Raw genomic sequence first — 19,750 nt, forward strand, 5'->3', positions numbered from 1 at the left:
TGACTCCCAGAGGGGATAAGGGGAGCTTTTGCGTGTGTGTTAATACCAATGTCAGTAAGTCAGTCTGTGTGTTTACACAAAGTTACACCTTCCCCCTGTGTTGAGTGTATGTTTCATGAAAGATGTGTGTTTATTGTTGTGCGTGTATTTGTCTGTTTGAATACTTGTGATTTGGGTTGTAAGAAGTGTGTGTGTCTCTGTCTGTCATGGTGCCTGTGTGTGTGTGTGTGTGTGTGTGTGTGTGTGTGTGTGTGTGTGTGTGTGTGTGTGTGTGTGTGTGCGCGTGTGCGTGTCATGGTGCTGGTGTGTAGTAGACTGCTGTAGTGGTAGTACCTAATACCATCAGTAGAGGGGACTGTGTGACACTTATCAGCCATTCAGTTTTCACACCAAGGTGACATATATACATGTGAGTTTAATTCGTATATATTTATTTGCTTTGTACAGTGTTATATCAGATATGATTGTGTCACATACTATTGACAATATTAGTTAACAGACAGACACAGGCATTTACACTACCATTCAAAAGTTCGGTTCGGGGTCCCTTAGAAATGTCCTTGTCTTTGAAAGAAAAGCAATTTCTCAGTGCATACATTGTTAATGTTGTAAATGGATTTTTTTATTTTTTTTAAATATCTACATAGGCGTACAGAGTCCCATTATCAGCAATCATCACTCCTGTGTTCCACTTTATATAATGTTTACATACCCTACATTACTCTTCTCACATGTAGATGTTAGATATTACTGCACGGTCGGAACTAGAAGTACAAGCATTTCGCTACACTCACATTAACATCTGCTAACCATGTGTATGTGACCAATAAATATTGATTTGATTTGATGGCACGTTGTGTTAGCTAATCCAAGTTTATCATTTTAAAAGTCTAATTGATCATTTAGAAAACCCTTTTGCAAGGGTTGCACAATTGAGCAAGAGGACAAGTACATTAGTGTCTAGTTTGAGAAACAGTTTGAGAAACAGACGCCTCACAAGTCCTCAACTGGCAGCTTCATTAAATAGTACCTGCAAAACACCAGTCTCAACCTCACAGTGAAGAGGCGACTCCGGGATGCTGGCCTTCTAGGCAGAGTTCCTCTGTCCAGAGTTCCTCTATCTAGTTGAGACTGGTGTTTTGCGTTGAGACTGGTGTTTTGTGCTGAGACTGGTGTTTTGTGCTGAGACTGGTGTTTTGCGTTGAGACTGGGGAGACTGGAGTTTTGCGTTGAGACTGGTGTTTTGCGTTGAGACTGGAGTTTTGCGTTGAGACTGGAGTTTTGCATTGAGACTGGTGTTTTGCATTGAGACTGGGGTTTTGCACTGAGACTGGTGTTTTGCGTTGAGACTGGGGTTTTGCGTTGAGACTGGGGTTTTGCGTTGAGACTGGGGTTTTGCAATGAGACTGGGGAGACTGGTGTTTTGCGTTGAGACTGGTGTTTTGCGTTGAGAATGGGGTTTTGCGTTGAGACTGGGGAGACTGGGGTTTTGCGTTGAGACTGGGGTTTTGCGTTGAGACTGGGGTTTTGCAATGAGACTGGGGAGACTGGTGTTTTGCGTTGAGACTGGTGTTTTGCGTTGAGAATGGGGTTTTGCGTTGAGACTGGGGAGACTGGTGTTTTGCATTGAGACTGGGGTTTTGCGTTGAGACTGGGGTTTTGCGTTGAGACTGGGGTTTTGCGTTGAGACTGGGGTTTTGCGTTGAGACTGGGGTTTTGCGTTGAGACTGGGGTTTTGCGTTGAGACTGGGGTTTTGCGTTGAGACTGGGGTTTTGCGTTGAGACTGGGGTTTTGCGTTGAGACTGGGGTTTTGCGTTGAGACTGGGGTTTTGCGTTGACTGGGGTTTTGGGTTGAGACTGGGGTTTTGGGTTGAGACTGGGGTTTTGCGTTGAGACTGGGGTTTTGCGTTGAGACTGGGGTTTTGCGTTGAGACTGGGGTTTTGCGTTGAGACTGGGGTTTTGCGTTGAGACTGGGGTTTTGCGTTGGACATTTCTAAGTGACCCTGAACTTTTGAACGGTAGTGTATATCACTTTGATTCAGGACATCTGGTCAGTTCCATTCTTGGAAACTGAGTCTAGTTGAAGATGTTGGCCCTTGTCACATGCATCAGTTGTTGAGTACATGGTATACATTATAATGTAAACAGAGCTACAGTCCATGAAGTAAAACAATGAAGTCTGTAAAGTCACTGCTTTGCCACTACGGCTGCACCAGGGCGGAGGGTGGGGCTAATCAGACAGAGGCTGGTCCTGGGCTTGTGGGAGGGGTTAATGACGGTGTTGGGGGAGGTGACGGACAGAGAGGTCCGTCTGAACTCTGATACCGAGCTGTTGGAGGTCCCGTCGTTAAGGAAGTGGAGCCGGTTGCCGAGGCTCTGTCCGAGGGCTTTCACGGCGGCCTTACGCACCGAGCCCGACAACAGGAAGTACATCACAGGGTCCAGGACGGCGTTGAAGGCAGAGAACAACAACATAACCTCATTGGTCCTGTCCACCAGGCGCAAGTAATCGCAGGATGGGGATTTGCTGACCTGGGAGAGGACGTAGAATGGGCGGAAGGCGTGGTAGGGTCCGAAGCAGACGGTGAACAGGAAGAGCACGAAGAAGGACTTCCTGGCGGCGCTACCATAGCGGTGGGCGTTGGGGAGGTCAGGTTTATCCCTGGACACCTTGAGGAGGCGCATGGCTATCTTCCCATAGGAGACCACCAGCAGGCAGAACACCCCCCAGAACAGCAGCACCAGAGCCATGTTGAAGTAAGCCTTCCCCTTCGCCCCACGTCGCTGCTTATACTGGAAACACTTCCCAGGTTCCTCGTTTCCCTCCGACATGGCGATCATGGGCACGGCCGCCGCCAGGGACAGCCCCCAGAGCGCCCCGCATGCCACCCAGCTCCATCCCCCGCCTCTCAGCCTCCTGGCCAGGCCCCTCCCCGCTCCGCCCCGCCCCTTCAGCTTCACATACCTATCCAGACTAATGAACCCCAGCAGAGTGATACTGATATACATGTTCATGTAGAAGAGGTTGCCCACCACTTTACAGACCAGGGGGCCGAGGACCCAGCGGTTGCCATTAGCATGGTAGAGGACTCTGAAGGGGAGGCAGGCCAGGAGCACCAGGTCAGCTATGGCCACGTTGATGAGGAACACCCGGACAGAGTTCCTCCTGGAGTGGAGGAAGACGAAGACCCACAGGGCCAGGAGATTACCCACCAGACCCAGGAGGAAGAAGAGGGAGTAGAAGAAGACCAGGGGGAGGCGCAGGGCACCGTCATCTAGATTACATAGGGTCTGGTTTGGGGAGGAGGAGGTAAAGAGGGGATAGGTGGCATTGGAGAGGGGGAAGGAAGAGGAGGACAGGGGTAAAGAGGTGTTGGAAAGGGGGGAGGAGGGAAGAGTGGTCATTGTGTTGAAGCTGGGGTGTCTTTAGGACCGGCAGATCTTCAATGCTGTGTGGGGGGGGGGGGGGGGGGGGGGGGGTAGTAGAGAGAGAGGTTTTTGTTATTGATAAGGATGAAAAACAGAGAGATGTCAATGCATAAAAGAAGAGTGGGCTGTTACCAGGAAAGGACTTTGGCGGTTTGCATTGAAAAAAACACTGTACAAGCACTTAAAGAACTCATCTGTTTTTAAATGTCACCACTTCCTTTTTACAATGTTGTATTTCAAGTATCTCCCCTGTAGCAGGGATGAAGTCATGAAAAATCTACCACTACTTAAATAATGCAATTATTTTATTGTACCTATGACCTATTTTGGATTCACCACCTAGTAAAGAACATGCCTTGTGGTTCTGACAGATTCACACACACAGGTTCACTGATGTTTTTATTAAGACAGGATCTCACTCACCATCCAGATTCCCTCCATGTCAGAGACTCTGCAGCTGTAGTTTGACTGTCCACTGTCCAGAATGTGTGTGTTGTTACATGTCCTTTAACAGCCCTGGTCCTGCTGTGCCTTGGTTGTCAGGTTCAGTGGGATACTGTTCTCTGGTTACTCTCCTACACACCTTTTTCTTTCTTTGTCTCTTTTGCTCAAAAGTATGAGTGTTACTCTGAGCTCTGCTCCCTTCTCTCTCTCTTTCCTCCTCTCTCTTCCTCACGCTGGTCTGCTCTCTCTGTGCCTCGAGATGTTCTTCTCTCACGCCTCCCCCAACCACTCCCTTGTCAGCTGTTAGCAGCCGTCAGAACCCTCAGACCACAGACCCCATCCTCCCCCTCCAGTGTGAAGTGCAGAGTAGGGCAGGAAACCAGCGCTGTGAGACCACACACCCTGACTGTCACATACTCCAGCGCTGCGCTCTGCTCCTCATCCTCCACCTCTTCTTCTCTCTATGTTCTCCTGTCTCCTCTCTTCCTCCTTTCTCTGGTGTTCTCTCTATCTGTCCAGTGTCGTCATCCTCCTTTCTTCTCTCCTCTTCGCTATCAGTTGGAGTGTTTCTGCAGTAAAGCAGGTGGCCCTCTGCCTTTGTCCTGTCTAGGAACCCTTTAGGTCCATCACTACCAAGGTTGTACTACAATAGGATGGTACAAAATGGAGCACTTTTTTATGAAGCTTGAACCCAATCCCTCTCTCTCTCTCTCTCTCTCTCTCTCTCTCTCTCTCTCTCTCTCTCTCTCTCTCTTTCTCTTTCTCTTTCTCTTTCTCTTTCTCTTTCTCTCTCTGTCTCCCTGTCTTGTAGCCTCACTGTGTCCTGCTGGCCTCTAAGGAGAACTCAGCTCCTGTCAAGCTGGGGGGGTTTGGAGTGGCCATACAACTAGGAGAATCAGGCCTGGTGGCAGGAGGTACTCTATATTCACTCTGGGACTGTGTATTTGTCATTCTCTCCTCTCTCGCTCTCTCTCGTATCTGTGTGTAAACCCACACTCTAACCCCCCATTTCTCCCCAGGTCGAGTAGGCACGCCCCACTTCATGGCCCCAGAGGTGGTGAAGAGAGAGCCATATGGTAAGCCTGTAGACGTGTGGGGCTGTGGAGTCATCCTGTTCATCCTGCTGTCTGGCTGCCTGCCCTTCTACGGTACCAAGGAACGCCTGTTTGAGGCTATCATTAAGGGGAAATATAAGGTAGTAGTTGATTTTCCAAAACTGCCCTCTAACACACACACACACACACACTACAAAGCAAAGAAAAGCTCCAGGTATGTACTGTGCCCAAGGTGATAAACGTATCTGGCATACCCTCGGTTGCTGCAGCCCTACATCCATCTGAGAGCGTGTGTGTGTGACACTCCCCTCTAGATGAACCCACGCCAGTGGAGCCACATCTCAGAGAGCGCCAAGGACCTGGTGCGTCGCATGCTGATGCTGGACCCCGCAGAGAGGATCACTGTCTACGAAGCCCTCAACCACCCCTGGCTTAAGGTGGGAACAAACATGCACACACACTAAAAGCCCTGTCTGCAAGATGCTGAATATGCAGACACACACTTAACCCCAACTGTAACACATGATTAGAACCAGATGTGAAACTAACATTGGGTTTGTTGTTTCCTCATAACTTCCTCCCTGTCAGGAGACGGAGTCCTGCATCAGCTACTTTCACAACCCAGAGAATACAGTCCACTTTATTGAGTGGAAACTGTGTTGTAGTGTTTTGTCTTTATTAGTGTGCTATTCACCTGTCTGTGAGGGACAAGTATTCACCTGTCTGTGAGGGACAAGTATTCACCTGTCTGTGAGGGACAAGTATTCACCTGTCTGTGAGGGACAAGTATTCACCTGTCTGTGAGGGACTAGTATTCACCTGTCTGTGAGGGACTAGTATTTACCTGTCTGTGAGGGACACGTATTTACCTGTCTGTGAGGGACACGTATTTACCTGTCTGTGAGGGACACGTATTCACTTGTCTGTGAGGGACACGTATTCACCTGTCTGTGAGGGACAAGTATTCACCTGTCTGTGAGGGACAAGTATTCACCTGTCTGGGGACAGGTATTCACCTGTCTGTGAGGGACAGGTATTCACCTCTCTGTGTGTTCTCCCTCCAGGAGAGGGACAGGTATGCCTACAAGATCCACCTGCCAGAGACGGTGGAGCAGCTGAGGAAGTTTAATGCAAGGAGGAAGCTCAAGGTACACACACACACACACCATTGATGCTCTTCAATCAATCAATCAGTCAATACATTCTTGTTCTTTGTGTTGTGTCCTAGGGGGCCGTGTTGGCTGCTGTCTCCAGCCACAAGTTTAACTCCTTCTACGGAGACCCACCAGAGGAGATGCCTGACTTCTCTGAAGACCCCACCTCCTCAGGTAAGACCCGCCCCTCTCCTCCTGTTGCCGTTCCCACGTCAACACCCAAGCCGAGCTGTGTCAGGGGAACGGATGTCATGGCAACAATCGCTTACGTGGTTTGTGTTGCTAGCTCATTGTCCCACGGGCAGTCCTGAAGCACACCCCTGGCGATGTTGCACATTTTTGACTAGTTCTAGTTTTCTACAACTATAGCCAACTTCCGCGATAACAGAAAAGGATTCTCGTCATGTAAGACCGATAATGATGATTTGACCTTTCTATCACTGTTGTAAGCGTCTCAGCCTCAGCATGATCTCATTTCCTGGTAATCAGATGACAGATAGTCAGTAGCTAACCACACAGCCAATCCAGTGTTCAGATCAGCAGTGGAACATTCAGGCCCTGGTCTCTGTGCTAGCCTCAGCCTTCTTATAAATCCCCCTGATTGCTGGAAAAAGGAAACAGAAGTGCCCAGGCTAGCGTTGCCCAATGCCCTCACTTCCCTGTCTGTCTCGGGGACGCACTGGCACTTCCTAGGGATCTTATCAATGGGGGAACAAAGGGTGGGTCATAGAAAAAGCATTGGAGACAATGTAGATGATAGTCTGCTCTTCCTCTTATGAGACCAGACAGCCTCATTGCATCACTCTGTGTTTTGTGACTATTTCTGCCCTTGTTTAAAAAAAGAAAATGCTTAGGGATGGAATTCACTTTCCTGTGGGGTGTGGCTGTGTGTGTTGGGAGAGGAGGGGGAGAGCAGTGTATGAGTAAATGACCTATTTTCCTCCAAATGGTATCTTTGAGACTTTAGCCAGATGCCCACAGCTCTTCTAGATTCAACACAGCCTCTGCTTTTTGCTTACTCTATCTCTCTCTCTCCTGTTTTGCTCTCTGTCTGTCTTGTCTTTCATCCTTCCTGGCCTCCTCTTTTCTCTCTCTACAAAATCCCTCTCTTTCTTGTCTGCTGAATCTTTCTCCTCTCTATTGTCTTCTCTGTGGTGGTGTTTCAATGCGGCGCTCTCTGTAGGACTGCTAGCCGCTGAAAGTAGGTATCCCCAGGTAGCTTCCTGGTGTGACATCATAACATCATCACCATCTATTAAACCCCCCCCCCCCCTCCCCGTAGCACCCTAATGACTCGCGTCCCAATACTCTAAAACAGCTTCCTTACCTATTTGGGGGATGAAACAGTATGTGACTTGGGGTCAGTTGATGGGGGTGAATTGAACTCCAAGCTGAGATGGACAGAAAGCCAATCAGAAGTATTGGGAAGTAGACTCTGTGTGCATTGTGATGTCACTCACCACCGACAGCTAATGAGGTGGACTGCACGGCTTCCATTTGATCCAATCACAACCGTTGTCAGTGGCGCGTGTAATCTGGACCTGTCATGGCCTTGGAGGACAAACTGAGTGTTCAGTCTTCAAACCTCTTTCTATGTGTGCAGTGTTTTTCTATTTTATACAAACAGCATGGCAACTAACTTTAGTCTTCCATACAATCTCTAGATCCAGCCTTCACTAACCTGAACTAACCAATCACATGACCTGACCTCCATCCCATGTGATATGCTTTAATCCTTCCTGTCTAATCTGTCATATTGATGATGGGACATACCTGTTCTGTCCTGCCGTCTCTGTTGCTTTCGCTGCATGTAGCAGGTACTCTAGCCTGACACCTTCTGTTTCTAGCTGTGTGTGCGGTGTCTCTGTCTGTGTGCTGTGTCTGTGTGCGGTGTGTCTGTGTGCGGTGTCTCTGTGTCTGTGTGCGGTGTCTCTGTGTCTGTGTGCTGTGTGGCTGTGTGTGATGTCTGTGTGTGATGTATCTGTGTGTGTTTGTGCTGTGTGTGCGGTGTGTCTGTGTGCGGTGTCTCTGTGTGGCTGTGTGCAGTGTCTCTGTGTGGCTGTGTGCAGTGTCTCTGTGTGGCTGTGTGTGATGTCTGTGTGTGTTTGTGCTGTGTGTGCGTGTGCGGTGTTTCTGTGTGCGTGTGCGGTGTCTCTGTGTGTGCATGCGTGTGCGGTGTCTCTGTGTGTGTGTGTGCGGTGTCTCTGTGTGTGCGGTGTCTCTGTGTGTGTGTGCGGTGTCTCTGTGTGTGCGGTGTCTCTGTGTGTGTGTGCGGTGTCTCTGTGTGTGTGTGTGCGGTGTGTGTGTGTGCGGTGTCTCTGTGTGTGTGCGCGGTGTCTCTCTGTGTGTGTGCCGTGTCTCTCTCTCTCTCTCTCTGTGTGTGTGTGTGTGTGTGTGTGTGTGTGTGTGTGTGTGTGTGTGTGTGTGTGTGTGTGTGTGTGTGTGTGTGCAGTGTCTCTCTGTGTGTGTGTGTGCAGTGTCTCTCTGTGTGTGTGTGCGCAGTGTCTCTGTGTGTGTGTGTGCGCAGTGTCTCTGTGTGTGCGCAGTGTCTCTGTGTGTGTGTGTGCGCAGTGTCTCTGTGTGTGTGTGTGCGGTGTCTCTGTGTGTGTGTGTGTGCGGTGTCTCTGTGTGTGTGTGTGTGTGTGCGGTGTTTGTGTGTGCGGTGTTTGTGTGTGTGTGTGCGGTGTTTCTGTGTGTGTGTGTGTGTGCGGTGTTTCTGTGCTTGTGTGTGCGGTGTTTCTGTGTGTGTGTGTGTGCTGTGTCTCTGTCTCTGTCTGTGTGTGTGTGTGTGTGCGGTGTCTCTGTCTGTGTTTCTGTCTGTGTGTGCGGTGTGTGAGTGTCTCTGTCTGTGTGTTTGTTTGTGTGTGTGCGGTGTCTCTGTGTGTGTGTGTGTGTGCGGTGTCTCTGTCTGTGTGTGTGTGTGTGTGTGTAAATGTGTTTGTCCTTGTGTGTTTTTTGTGTGTGTTAAATCTAAATGTTTGTGTTTTTATGGTACTAGCTACTTATAATTGGTGTGTGTTTGCGTGTGTATATGTTATAACCTGTGTGTGTGTGTGTGTGTGTGTGTGTGTGTGTGTGTGTGTGTGTAGGGGCAGTATCCCAGGTGCTGGACAGCCTGGAGGAGATCCATGCTCTGACCGACTGCAGTGAGAAAGATCTGGACTTCTTACACAGCGTCTTCCAGGACCAACACCTACACACACTGCTGGACGTGAGTGGGCTACACACACACGCAGGTTCACGTCAAGTCCACTAGGTGGCACTTTGACACAAGTAAAGCGCTATGCATGCTCAGACACACCACATTATTCACTGGGAAAATCCTTTGTGAATAAAAATGCATTTTATTTCTAGAGCAACATTTAGTACAAAAAGTGATATGTGAGGAGGGATATGTAAAAGATGAATAATAATGTCTCCCCCTGGTGTTGCAGCTCTATGACCAGATCAACACCAGGTCGTCTCCTCAGATCAGGAACCCTCCCAGTGATGGAGTACAGAGAGCCAAAGAGGTGAGTGGCCTGGTCACGACATCAAGGTGGGACACACCTTTTCTTCTGGGACTAGAGCTTGTCAACGTTTTCTATTAAGTGTTGATGCTCTTATATGATGCTGTAGTTGTACTTCCTCTTATCCTGTAGGTACTGGAGACAATCTCCTGTTACCCTGACAACATGGAGGCCAAGGAACTCCGGAGGATCCTCACACAGCCACACTTCATGGTGGGCCATCTCCATCTCTCTCTTTCTCTCTCTCTGTGTGTGTGTGTGTGTGTGTGTGTGTGTGTGTGTGTGTGTGTGTGTGTGTGTGTGTGTGTGTGTGTGTGTGTGTGTGTGTGTGTGTGTGTGTGTGTGTAAACAAATGATCATGACTGGGTCAAGCTTTAGTTTGTCCACTATAGACCCCAGGTAGAGAGAGAGAGGGAGTAATCGGTTAGATTAGCAAGACTGAGGGGAGGGGCTGTCAGGTATAGCAGCCAGGGTTATGGGTGGGGCTAGTGAGGCTGCAGACATCCTGCTCCGCCCACCCAGCCCTAGCTGTTACTGCCAAGAAAAGAACAGAATAAAAAAAAGCTCCCTCTCTGCTTTTCCTAATTTTTCTCTCTCCTTTCTCTCTTCATCTCTTCTCTGAGAGTTTTGCATTTTTAAGACAATTTCCTGCAATACTACCAATTTTTCCATGGAGCTGAGAGAACATTTAGGAATTTTAAAGCAAATTTCCTGCAATTCTATGCATTTTGCCATGGCTGATGCTGTGTTCTTTTGCTCAAACATAACATCTATACTGCTAAATTAATTGTTTTGGGAATTTTCCATTCTTCCTGACTATCTAGCTTTTATTTTGGTGATTGTTAGTTCTCAAAGATTATAATGTAAAAATATATTGGTCCATTATCTTTTCTAAATAGTTTATCTGTTTTTAGTCTGAAAGCTTTTTCCATAACGAAAATGTATTTGGACTTAGGCGACCCGAAAAAATGCTTTGGTGGCCCGCGCAAGGATTTCAATGGCAGAAAGATCTGTGCTTGTCTGTTTCAGTTTAAGCTGAAATATGTAACTTTTGGGTGACCTGACCAAATCACATAGAAATGTTAGTTATAGATCTGTCATTCTCATTGAAAGCAAGTCTAAGAAGCGTTACATCTGTTCTATGTGCACTATTTCTATGCTTCCCGTTCTTAAGTTTCGTGTTTGCATCTTTTACGTTTGTTTTTTTTACACCAGCTTCAAACAGACGTTTTTGGTTATGGAAAATATATTTCACAGCAGTTTAGATGGTACAATGATTCTCTACACTATACTTGCTTGTTTTGTCACATAAACTGAAATTAGGCGAACTATTCGAACTTTAGCAACCAGGAAATGATTTCTGCATAGTGCACCTTTTTAAAGCTGAGTTGTGTTTGGTTCGCCATCCTCTTACCTCAGCTTAGTCTCTGACCCACAGGGTATTTCTGTACTGACACAAATACTGAGCCCTCTGCTTTTCGCTCAGCCTACAGACTGACACAGTGGCCTGGATATAAAGAAGGGGGGGTCCCCCTTCCCTGGTGATCAAGATAATAAAAATAAAAAACATATATTCCATCTGGATACAAGTCTTTTTGTGTAGAGCCATAGTAGTTTACCCAGTCCTTTAGTCACTCATGTTTCATTTAGGAAGACCAAGCAAATAAGTCTTAAGTAGAAACCAGCTAACACTGTTACACACTTACAATAAGCCAAGTGTGACCAATAATAGTGTGAATTTAGTTAGTGCCTTGTGTGCCCCCTGTTGTTTAAAAGGCCATATTACACACTCATTGTCTGCTGTAGATGTCTGTGTGAGGATGTGACTTAGTGTGTGTGTGTGTGTGTGTGTGTGTGTGTGTGTGTGTGTGTGTGTGTGTGTGTGTGTGTGTGTGTGTGTGAGTAGGCCTTGCTCCAGACCCATGATGTGGTGGCCCATGAGGTGTACAGTGACGAGGCTCTGAGGGTGACCCCCCCGCCCACCTCACCCTACCTGAACGGAGACTCTCCCGAGAGCACCAACGGGGACATGGACCTGGAGAACGTGACTCGAGTACGCCTGGTTCAGTTCCAGAAGAATACTGACGAACCTATGGTACGACACACACACAAACACCGACCACACACATTTACTGACTCTTCCTATTTGACCTTTCACCAATGACCTCTTCAGGGCATCACTCTGAAGATGAACGATCTGAACCACTGCATCGTGGCCCGTATCATGCACGGAGGAATGATCCACAGACAAGGTACAGTACACTTTTGGAATATGCCGTACACCTTACCACAAACAAACCCACATTCACCCTCTGTCTTTTTTTAGGTACGCTGCATGTCGGCGATGAGATCAGAGAGATCAACGGGATCAGCGTTGCCAATCAGACCGTAGAACAGCTCCAGAAGATGCTGGTGTGTTGTCCAATCAGATTCTCTCGTTCTCACCATTGTCCAATCAGCTAGTTTTGTCTCTACACAGTACTACAGTACGTGTGTATCAGTGGAAGGCTCTTATTGGTTGTGATCATTTGATGATAATGTTGTGTCCCCACAGAGGGAAATGCGAGGGAGTGTTACCTTTAAGATCGTACCCAGCTACCGGTCACAGTCCATGTCTTGCGAGGTATGGACCGATTCTCTTGTGTCTCTAGAAAATCAGGTAAATGAGGTAAAGAAGCGTTCTATTCTTCAGTTATAAGTCATTTTTTGTTGGGATGTTTTTCACGTTTTTTTGTTCATGTGTGTCTCAGAAAGAGTCCCCCGACCCATCCAGACAGTCGCCAGCGAACGGCCATGCTAGCGTCACTAGCTCCATCCTGGTGAGGATCTGTGGCTCCATATCGCTTCTGTCAGATCTATTGTGCTGTATTACACGTGTGTTAACTCTGTGTGTTAACTTTGTGTGTTAACTCTGTGTGTGCTTGTAGGATCTGCCCTCTACCATCCAGCCTAAAGGACGACAGGTGAGAGCTATAGACTTCCCTGACTCCTCCTCTCCCTCTCTTCTCTGATGTCTGACTCCTCCTCTCACATGGCTTTGTCTAGACCAGGGACACCATTTGCTTGTTTTTGTGTTTGTGTGTGGGTGTGTGTACGTCTGTGTGTGTGTGTGTGTGTACATACGTCTGTGTGTGTGTACATACGTCTGTGTGTGTGTGTATAAATCTGTGTGTGTATAAATCTGTGTGTGTCAAACATCATTTGGATCCATGTCATCTTAAATAACCCCTGCATGTATTAAAGGGATACTTCGTGATTTTGGCAATGAAGCCCTTTATCTACTTCCCCAGAATCAGTGGAACTTGTGGATACCATTTGTATGTCTCTGCATGCAGTTTGAAGGAAGTTGCTAACAAGTGTTAGCGCATTGACTGTAGACTTCCAGTCATTGCGTTAACGCTAGTTAGCATTGGCTCACAAAAATACCTCCATCTTCCTTCTTATGATATCCATGACTGTGTAGAAGTAGATAAAGGGCCTCATTGCAAAGTCTCCCTGTCGTAACCTGTCTCCCTGTCGTAACCTGTCTCCCTGTCGTAACCTGTCTCCCTGTCGTAACCTGTCTCCCTGTCGTAACCTGTCTCCCTGTCGTAACCCGTCCTCACTCTCTCACCTCCTTTGTCAATGTCCCATATGTTTTCTACTGCATGATGTGTGTGTGATGCTCTCAACCCCCTAGATCTCCAGACCTGTCATCAAGGACAAAATGTCCATCAAGGTAAGATCTCTCAGTGGATCCAAGTAGCAGTAGATCCCATGCAGTATGTCCCTCATTGTAGTTATTGTAGATCCAACATTAGCTGGCGTCCATAATACCCCTCCCCCTCCATTAAAATGGTTGGTCGTTTGCGCGTAAGATGTAGCCAATCGGGGGCAACCAGAACGATTAAAATGGTAAAGCTTTCTTTGATGTTGCCTTATTTGCTTTCTCTTTTTCGCCCGACTCTTCTTCTTCCCTCCTCCGCCTCTTTGCTTCTTGTTTACTTTGTCGATTGTGGCCATTTCGACCAATCAGTGTCCCGTACAGCTCTCGTCAGGAGCTTGACCAATCAAAATCACCTCTTTCCTCCATACCTCCAGCTTGATCAATCAGTCCCCCTATTCCCTCCCAGATCAGCGGGCCTGACCAATCACATTCCTCGGTTTCCTCCCTCAGATCTACGTGCGTGCCCAGTTTGAGTACGACCCCGCCAAGGATGACCTCATTCCCTGTAAGGAGGCCGGGATCCGCTTCCGGGTGGGTGACATCATCCAGATCATCAGTAAGGACGACCACAACTGGTGGCAGGGCAAGCTGGAGAACACTAAGAACGGAACCGCAGGGCTCATACCGTCACCAGAACTACAGGAGTGGTGAGGACAGAACCCATGGAACCCATACTGTAAAACCCAGCAGGGTTGGTGCTTCTGTTCCAATTCCATTTCTAATTCAGAAAGTGGATTGAAATTACAATGCAAGAATTGCAAAAAATCCTCATAGAAAAATATGCAGTACTTTTCCCAAATGTTAAGCAGAAATTTGACTTAATCTCTGGTCTGTGGTTTTGAGGGCCGTTACCACATAATTAAAATAACTAGGAGTAATCAGTGAAGTATCTTTATTTCCTTACATTTTACCCCCCCCCCCAGGCGTGTGGCGTGTATCGCCATGGAGAAGACCAAGCAGGAGCAGCAGGCCAGCTGTACCTGGTTTGGCAAGAAGAAGAAACAGTACAAAGACAAGTACCTGGCCAAGCACAACGCAGGTACGCACACACACACACACACACACACACACACACACACACACACACACACACACACACACACACAGCATGTTTTAATAATACAATCAGAAACCAATTCTTTATTCTGTAGAAGTGTGTGTGTGTGTGTGTGTGTGTGTGTGTGTGTGTGTGTGTGTGTGTGTACACAAGTGTTTGGCTTGACACGTTGGCTGTAAGATATTCCAAGTGTTCCAGATGTTTCCGTTGTATTTTATATTGTATGATGCATTCAGATGTTATATCCCAGATATTCTCTTGCAGCTTTATTCACTGGCCAAAATATAGTCTCAATTCTGAATGTAGTATTTTCTTTATTGCATAATAAAGACATTCCCAGGCTGTAGAGCTAAATGCCTAGCTTACTGCTGTACTGTCTGTGGAATGGATTCCAAATGAATCCGACTAATGCTGCATGTTCTTTCCTCAGAAAGGGCCCCTTTCCTCCCTCAAAGAGCTCCTCTCTAAACGTTGTCTCAATGTTGACTGAATGTTACATGTCTAACGCTCCTGCCATTAACAACCTGGCCTCCGAGTCCAAGCTATGTACTGTAATGTTTGTATTCTACGTTTTCTTCTATTAACCCTCCCGTCCCTCCTTCCTCTGTTCTGTCCGTCTTCCACGCGTCTCTTACCCAATGGCTTGGCTGCATGTAAGTAACTCTGAACGATGCCCAACGATGCCCTGCTCCGTTTCTCTCCCTCTATCCTCTCTACTTTATTCACGCTCTTTTCCTTGTTTGACGTCAGAACACAGTTTGAACTTCTATCTCGCCGTTTCATTTGTTCTTCCTCGTTTTGGGTTTTATGTGTCCTTGTTTGTCCGTCTCTCACAGACCTGAAGTATTGAACTTGTGATGTAAAATAATTCTAATCACACGTAAGCCCTTTAGATGGCAAAAACAAACCACAATATTTTTCACACAGTTATCAGTAAACTTATTTCAGCGGTTTATCCATTCTTTATTTAAGCCATTCATTTGATTCACCTTCCTGTGCTGTGCACTACAGACGACCCCCTTCCATTGTGTCTGTGTTCCATTATTCCTATGGCTCTCAGTGAACATCTCTAATGCCTTTCACCTTCTCTGTTTCAGTGTTTGACCAACTAGACCTGGTCACGTATGAAGAGGTGGTCAAACTGCCTGCATTCAAGAGGAAAACGCTTGTTTTGTTGGGTACGTTAGACAGATGGTTCTTAGGTAGTGTTAACTAAAGGGGAACAGTTGACAACACATTATTTAATGTCTCTGTCTCATTGTCTTATGTGTGTCTCTCTCCCCAGGGGCCCATGGAGTTGGCAGGAGGCACATCAAGAACACGCTCATCACTAAGCACCCAGACCGATTTGCCTACCCCATTCCTCGTAAGAGACCCACTACCACTACTACCACTACTACCACCACTACCAACACCACCACTACTACCACCACCACTACTACCACCACTACTACCACCACTACCACTACTACCACCACTACCAACACCACTACCACCACTACCAACACCACTACTACCACCACTACTACCACCATTACCAACACCACTACCACTACCAACACCACTACTACCACCACTACCAACACCACTACTACCACCACTACTACCACCATTACCACTCACCCTTTCCCTCTCCTCTGCTCTGTCCCTCTCTCCCCCTCCCTCCCTTTCCCTCCCTCCCTTTCCCTCTCTCTCTCTCCCTCCCTCCCTTTCTCTCTCGCACACTCTCTCTTTCTCTCACTCCCCCCCCCCCCCCCCCCCCCCCACAGACACAACCAGACCTCCAAAGAAGGACGAGGAGAATGGGAAGAACTACTACTTTGTGACACATGACCAGATGATGCAGGACATCAGCAACAATGACTACCTGGAGTACGGTAGTCACGAGGACGCCATGTACGGCACGCGGCTAGAGACCATCCGCCAGATCCACCAGCAGGGTATGATCTCCATACTGGACGTGGAACCACAGGTAGGTGTCTGTGTGAGGTGGGGATGGGTGGGGTTGTCTGTGTGTGAGGTGGGGATGGGTGGGGTTGTCTGTGTGTGGGGTTGTCTGTGTGTGGAGTGGGGGTGGTTGGGGTTGTCTGTGTGTGAGGTGGGGATGGGTGGGGTTGTCTGTGTGTGGAGTGGGGGTGGTTGGGGTTGTCTGTGTGTGAGGTGGGGATGGGTGGGGTTGTCTGTGTGTGAGGGTGGGTGGGGTTGTCTGTGTGTGGGGTGGGGTTGTCTGTGTGTGAGGTGCGGTTGTCTGTGTGAGGTGAGGGTGGGTGCAGTTGTCTGTGTGGGGGTGGGAGGGGTTGTCTGTGGGGGTGAGTGGGGGTGGCTGGGGTTGTCTGTGTGTGAGGTGGGGTGGGTGGGTGGGGTTGTCTGTGTGTGGGGTGGGGGTGGAGGTGGTTGGGGTTGTCTCTGTGGGTGGGGTTGTCTGTGTGTGTGTGTGAGGTGGGGGTGGGTGGGGTTGTGTGGGGTGGGGGTGGTCTGTGTGTGTGTGTCCAGTATTTATTAAGCAATATATATTCCACCGGCAGAAAATCTGTGATGGCAGAACGCTGATCTAATGTGACTTTTATGCCTTTCCCTTAACCTTAATATACCTGACCTTAACCCAAACATTAACTCTAACCTAACCCTCTCTCTTAAACCTAACCTTCATTCATCTCTTCAGTTTTTCTTCTGCCAGTTGAATATACACTTCCTGTTTATTAATACTGTGGAGAGTTTTTAAATGTAGCTCACTAGTCAGTTTTCTGTCAGTCATCTCTTGTTTCTCTTCAGGCACTCAAGGTGTTGAGGACGGCGGAGTTTGCCCCTTACGTTGTGTTCATCGCAGCTCCCACCATCACCCCTGGAATGAACGAGGTTAGGGCCAACACACACTGCTACTGTGTCCGTCATGTTTTGGGTTGTGTCTCTGTCATTTTGCTGTGGTGAAAGTCCATCCCACTGCCTGTGTCCTGTCTGCATTCCTGTTGATTTTTCTTTGGCATGCCTTTCTCCTTGCACCCAAGCTTCCCAAGTGGTGCAGGAAACTGCCTGTAAGTACTGGAGATGTACAAGTAGTTTAGCTCATATACACTCCTTTCATAGGTGTGTATTGTGTTTGTGTGTAAATGGTTTGTTTTTGAGTATACTAAGACATTCCCAGAGTCCCATTTCATCTTTCTTTCCATTGTGTGACTCGACCCTTCCCACAATGCCTGGAACGAGGGTATTTTCTTCCCCTGTTATTCTGACTCTTTCTTCCCTCTCCTCCTCCCTTTAGGATGACTCCCTCCAGCGGCTGCAGAAGGAGTCCGAGGGCCTCCAGAAGACCTACGCCCATTACTTCGACCAGACCGTCATCAACAACGAGATCGACGACACCATCCGTCTGCTGGAGGAGGCTGTGAACCTGGTGTGCACCACCGCCCAGTGGGTTCCTGTGTCCTGGGTTTATTAACCCCTGAACCCAGACCAACCAACACCAAACTCTGACTGTCGTCCCCCATTCCCCAACAAACTCCGGTTTTCTTTTACAATGCATCTCTGTGGAACATCTCTGTGGAAAATCTCTGTGGAAACCGTGTGGATGAAGGAAAAAGGTCTGATACCGCCTCTGAAACCTCAGTCAGTCCTCCTGAAGAAAAACAGTGACTTCTGTCGTCTTCCTCTCCACTCCTTACTGACTGCCTTAAAGGCACATCGTTGTGTGTGTATATATATACATATACATACATATATATAATAGAAAAATAATGAATATGGTCCTGTTCTTAGAGTTGAATGAAAGGAAGGTGGGGAGGGAGGGGGGGGGTACATTTTCTACCTTTTTTCTTTTTGTATCGTTACAGCGCCAGCTGTCTGAGGCGAGATAGTGAGGAGGACAGACGTGACACACGGTGATGGGTGTCTGTTGCTGTTTACCTTGTATAAGGCAATTCCTATGGTCATCAGTCGGAAGCTTGCCGTGTGACCCCCTGACCCCTTACTCCTATTGGCCGCCTCATACTCTTCGTGCTCCGCCCCTCAGAGACAGCGGAGGTCCCTCTCGCACAGTCGCCGCTGCCGCAGTGACACCACGTCCTATTGGGCGAATAGAAAAGCACAGTGAACACCCCTCCCCCTATCCCTTTCCTTTTATTTATTTCATAGGTCCCTGTATCTGTCAATCAAATTGTTGAAGGAGCACCCCCCCGAACTCTCTTCATTCCCTACATACCCTGTTTGTTTACATCTCAGTTTGCACAATGGAGAGAACAGGTGCTCTCCCCCCTCTGTTTCTTTCTCTCTCTCTTTCTCTCTGTAAAGCGATGACTCTCCTCGGTCAGAGCGTGTGTTTGGTCATCGCCAAAGCACGGGTGTCCAAGCCAGAGGGCATCCCTCTGAATGGACGGACAGGAGGAGGGAAGAAACAACAAGATCCAACACGGTCACCCTGCATGCGGCTGGGGCAGAAGACTCTGACTCCTATGCACACCCCCCAGTCCTGCAGGCCCATAATAGTGAGCCGTGTATGTAAATTGTCCCTATTTGATATGTTGTGGGAATGGGAGGGGAAGAGGATACGGAGTGGGACGTCCAATCCTATAGGTCCACCATTTCAGAACTGTGTCGTCTTAAAAGAGTATTACTGTTTTAAGTTCAATGGAAGGAGATGCATTTTTATGGTGTGTAAATGTTTCAATGGTTCGTAAGTCATATGAGTGATGCCAAGAGCCAGTGTGTGTATAATAATAATAATACTAAAAGAGCTCATTGTGACAAACTCTTCCTAACACTTTACTTGCGGTGACATGACATAGCGCCTTATGAGCACTGTCGTAAAAAGGGCGTAGAGCCTGTCTTGAACTGTCGTAGCATAAAAAAAGAAAAATGCTTTGTCATGCTTCTGACAGTGTGTTATGTAGGGGTTATGTCTCTGCCTGGAGTAAAGTGTTACCATTTAAAGTCCTGTGTAAAGTTCCCTCTGCAAATGACAAGCAGCTCTACGGTATGAAATGTTGTTCTTTTTCTTTTCTGTTTTGTAAAAAATATATTTCATTTTAAGTGTTGACAAAGTAAACTGCCTTTGGGTTCTGTCTCATATAAGTCTCTAGTGTACACCTCTACTATGTGTGTGTGGACGGGTTTGGCCCTATGTGTGGACTGTGGCTATAGGTGTGGATGGGTGGTTGTGTGTGTGATGCAATGCAGTAGTCTGCTTATACTGAACATTATGGTCATGCAAGTGCTTCCATTGACCACAAGATGTCAGTCTCTGTCCTGTCAGACATTGTCCACTAGATGGTAGTCTCTGTACTGTCAGATTGTTTATTTATTTATTTAACCTTTATTTAACTAGGCAGGTCAGTTAAGAACAAATTCTTATTTACATTGACAGCCTACCTCGGCCAAACCCTCCCCTAACCCGGACGACGC

The 19,750-nt window shown here is 47.7% G+C and overlaps 1 protein-coding gene across 2 annotated transcripts in view; it reads left to right on the forward strand.

The window, feature by feature from the left end:
• Positions 1-19,415, forward strand: part of caskb (calcium/calmodulin-dependent serine protein kinase b) — a 35,603-nt gene extending 16,188 nt beyond the window's left edge. Inside the window, exons 6-26 of one of the 2 annotated variants that reach the window (XM_038998374.1) lie at positions 4,687-4,789; positions 4,895-5,073; positions 5,245-5,367; positions 5,995-6,078; positions 6,159-6,258; positions 9,174-9,295; positions 9,519-9,596; positions 9,726-9,806; positions 11,500-11,688; positions 11,767-11,845; positions 11,920-12,005; positions 12,148-12,252; positions 12,344-12,412; positions 12,521-12,556; positions 13,750-13,946; positions 14,223-14,338; positions 15,454-15,534; positions 15,642-15,722; positions 16,126-16,328; positions 17,129-17,212; positions 17,616-19,415. In XM_038998374.1, the coding sequence (XP_038854302.1) occupies positions 4,687-4,789; positions 4,895-5,073; positions 5,245-5,367; positions 5,995-6,078; positions 6,159-6,258; positions 9,174-9,295; positions 9,519-9,596; positions 9,726-9,806; positions 11,500-11,688; positions 11,767-11,845; positions 11,920-12,005; positions 12,148-12,252; positions 12,344-12,412; positions 12,521-12,556; positions 13,750-13,946; positions 14,223-14,338; positions 15,454-15,534; positions 15,642-15,722; positions 16,126-16,328; positions 17,129-17,212; positions 17,616-17,792 (2,373 nt within the window). In that variant the 3' untranslated portion in view covers positions 17,793-19,415. The remainder of the gene's footprint in view (positions 1-4,686; positions 4,790-4,894; positions 5,074-5,244; positions 5,368-5,994; positions 6,079-6,158; positions 6,259-9,173; positions 9,296-9,518; positions 9,597-9,725; positions 9,807-11,499; positions 11,689-11,766; positions 11,846-11,919; positions 12,006-12,147; positions 12,253-12,343; positions 12,413-12,520; positions 12,557-13,749; positions 13,947-14,222; positions 14,339-15,453; positions 15,535-15,641; positions 15,723-16,125; positions 16,329-17,128; positions 17,213-17,615) is intronic. The other variant, XM_038998375.1, reaches the window with a different exon arrangement.
• Positions 19,416-19,750: the final 335 nt, after the last annotated feature.

This window comes from Salvelinus namaycush, chromosome 7 (genome assembly GCF_016432855.1).
Source record: "Salvelinus namaycush isolate Seneca chromosome 7, SaNama_1.0, whole genome shotgun sequence".
In the NCBI taxonomy this organism is placed as follows: domain Eukaryota; kingdom Metazoa; phylum Chordata; class Actinopteri; order Salmoniformes; family Salmonidae; genus Salvelinus; species Salvelinus namaycush.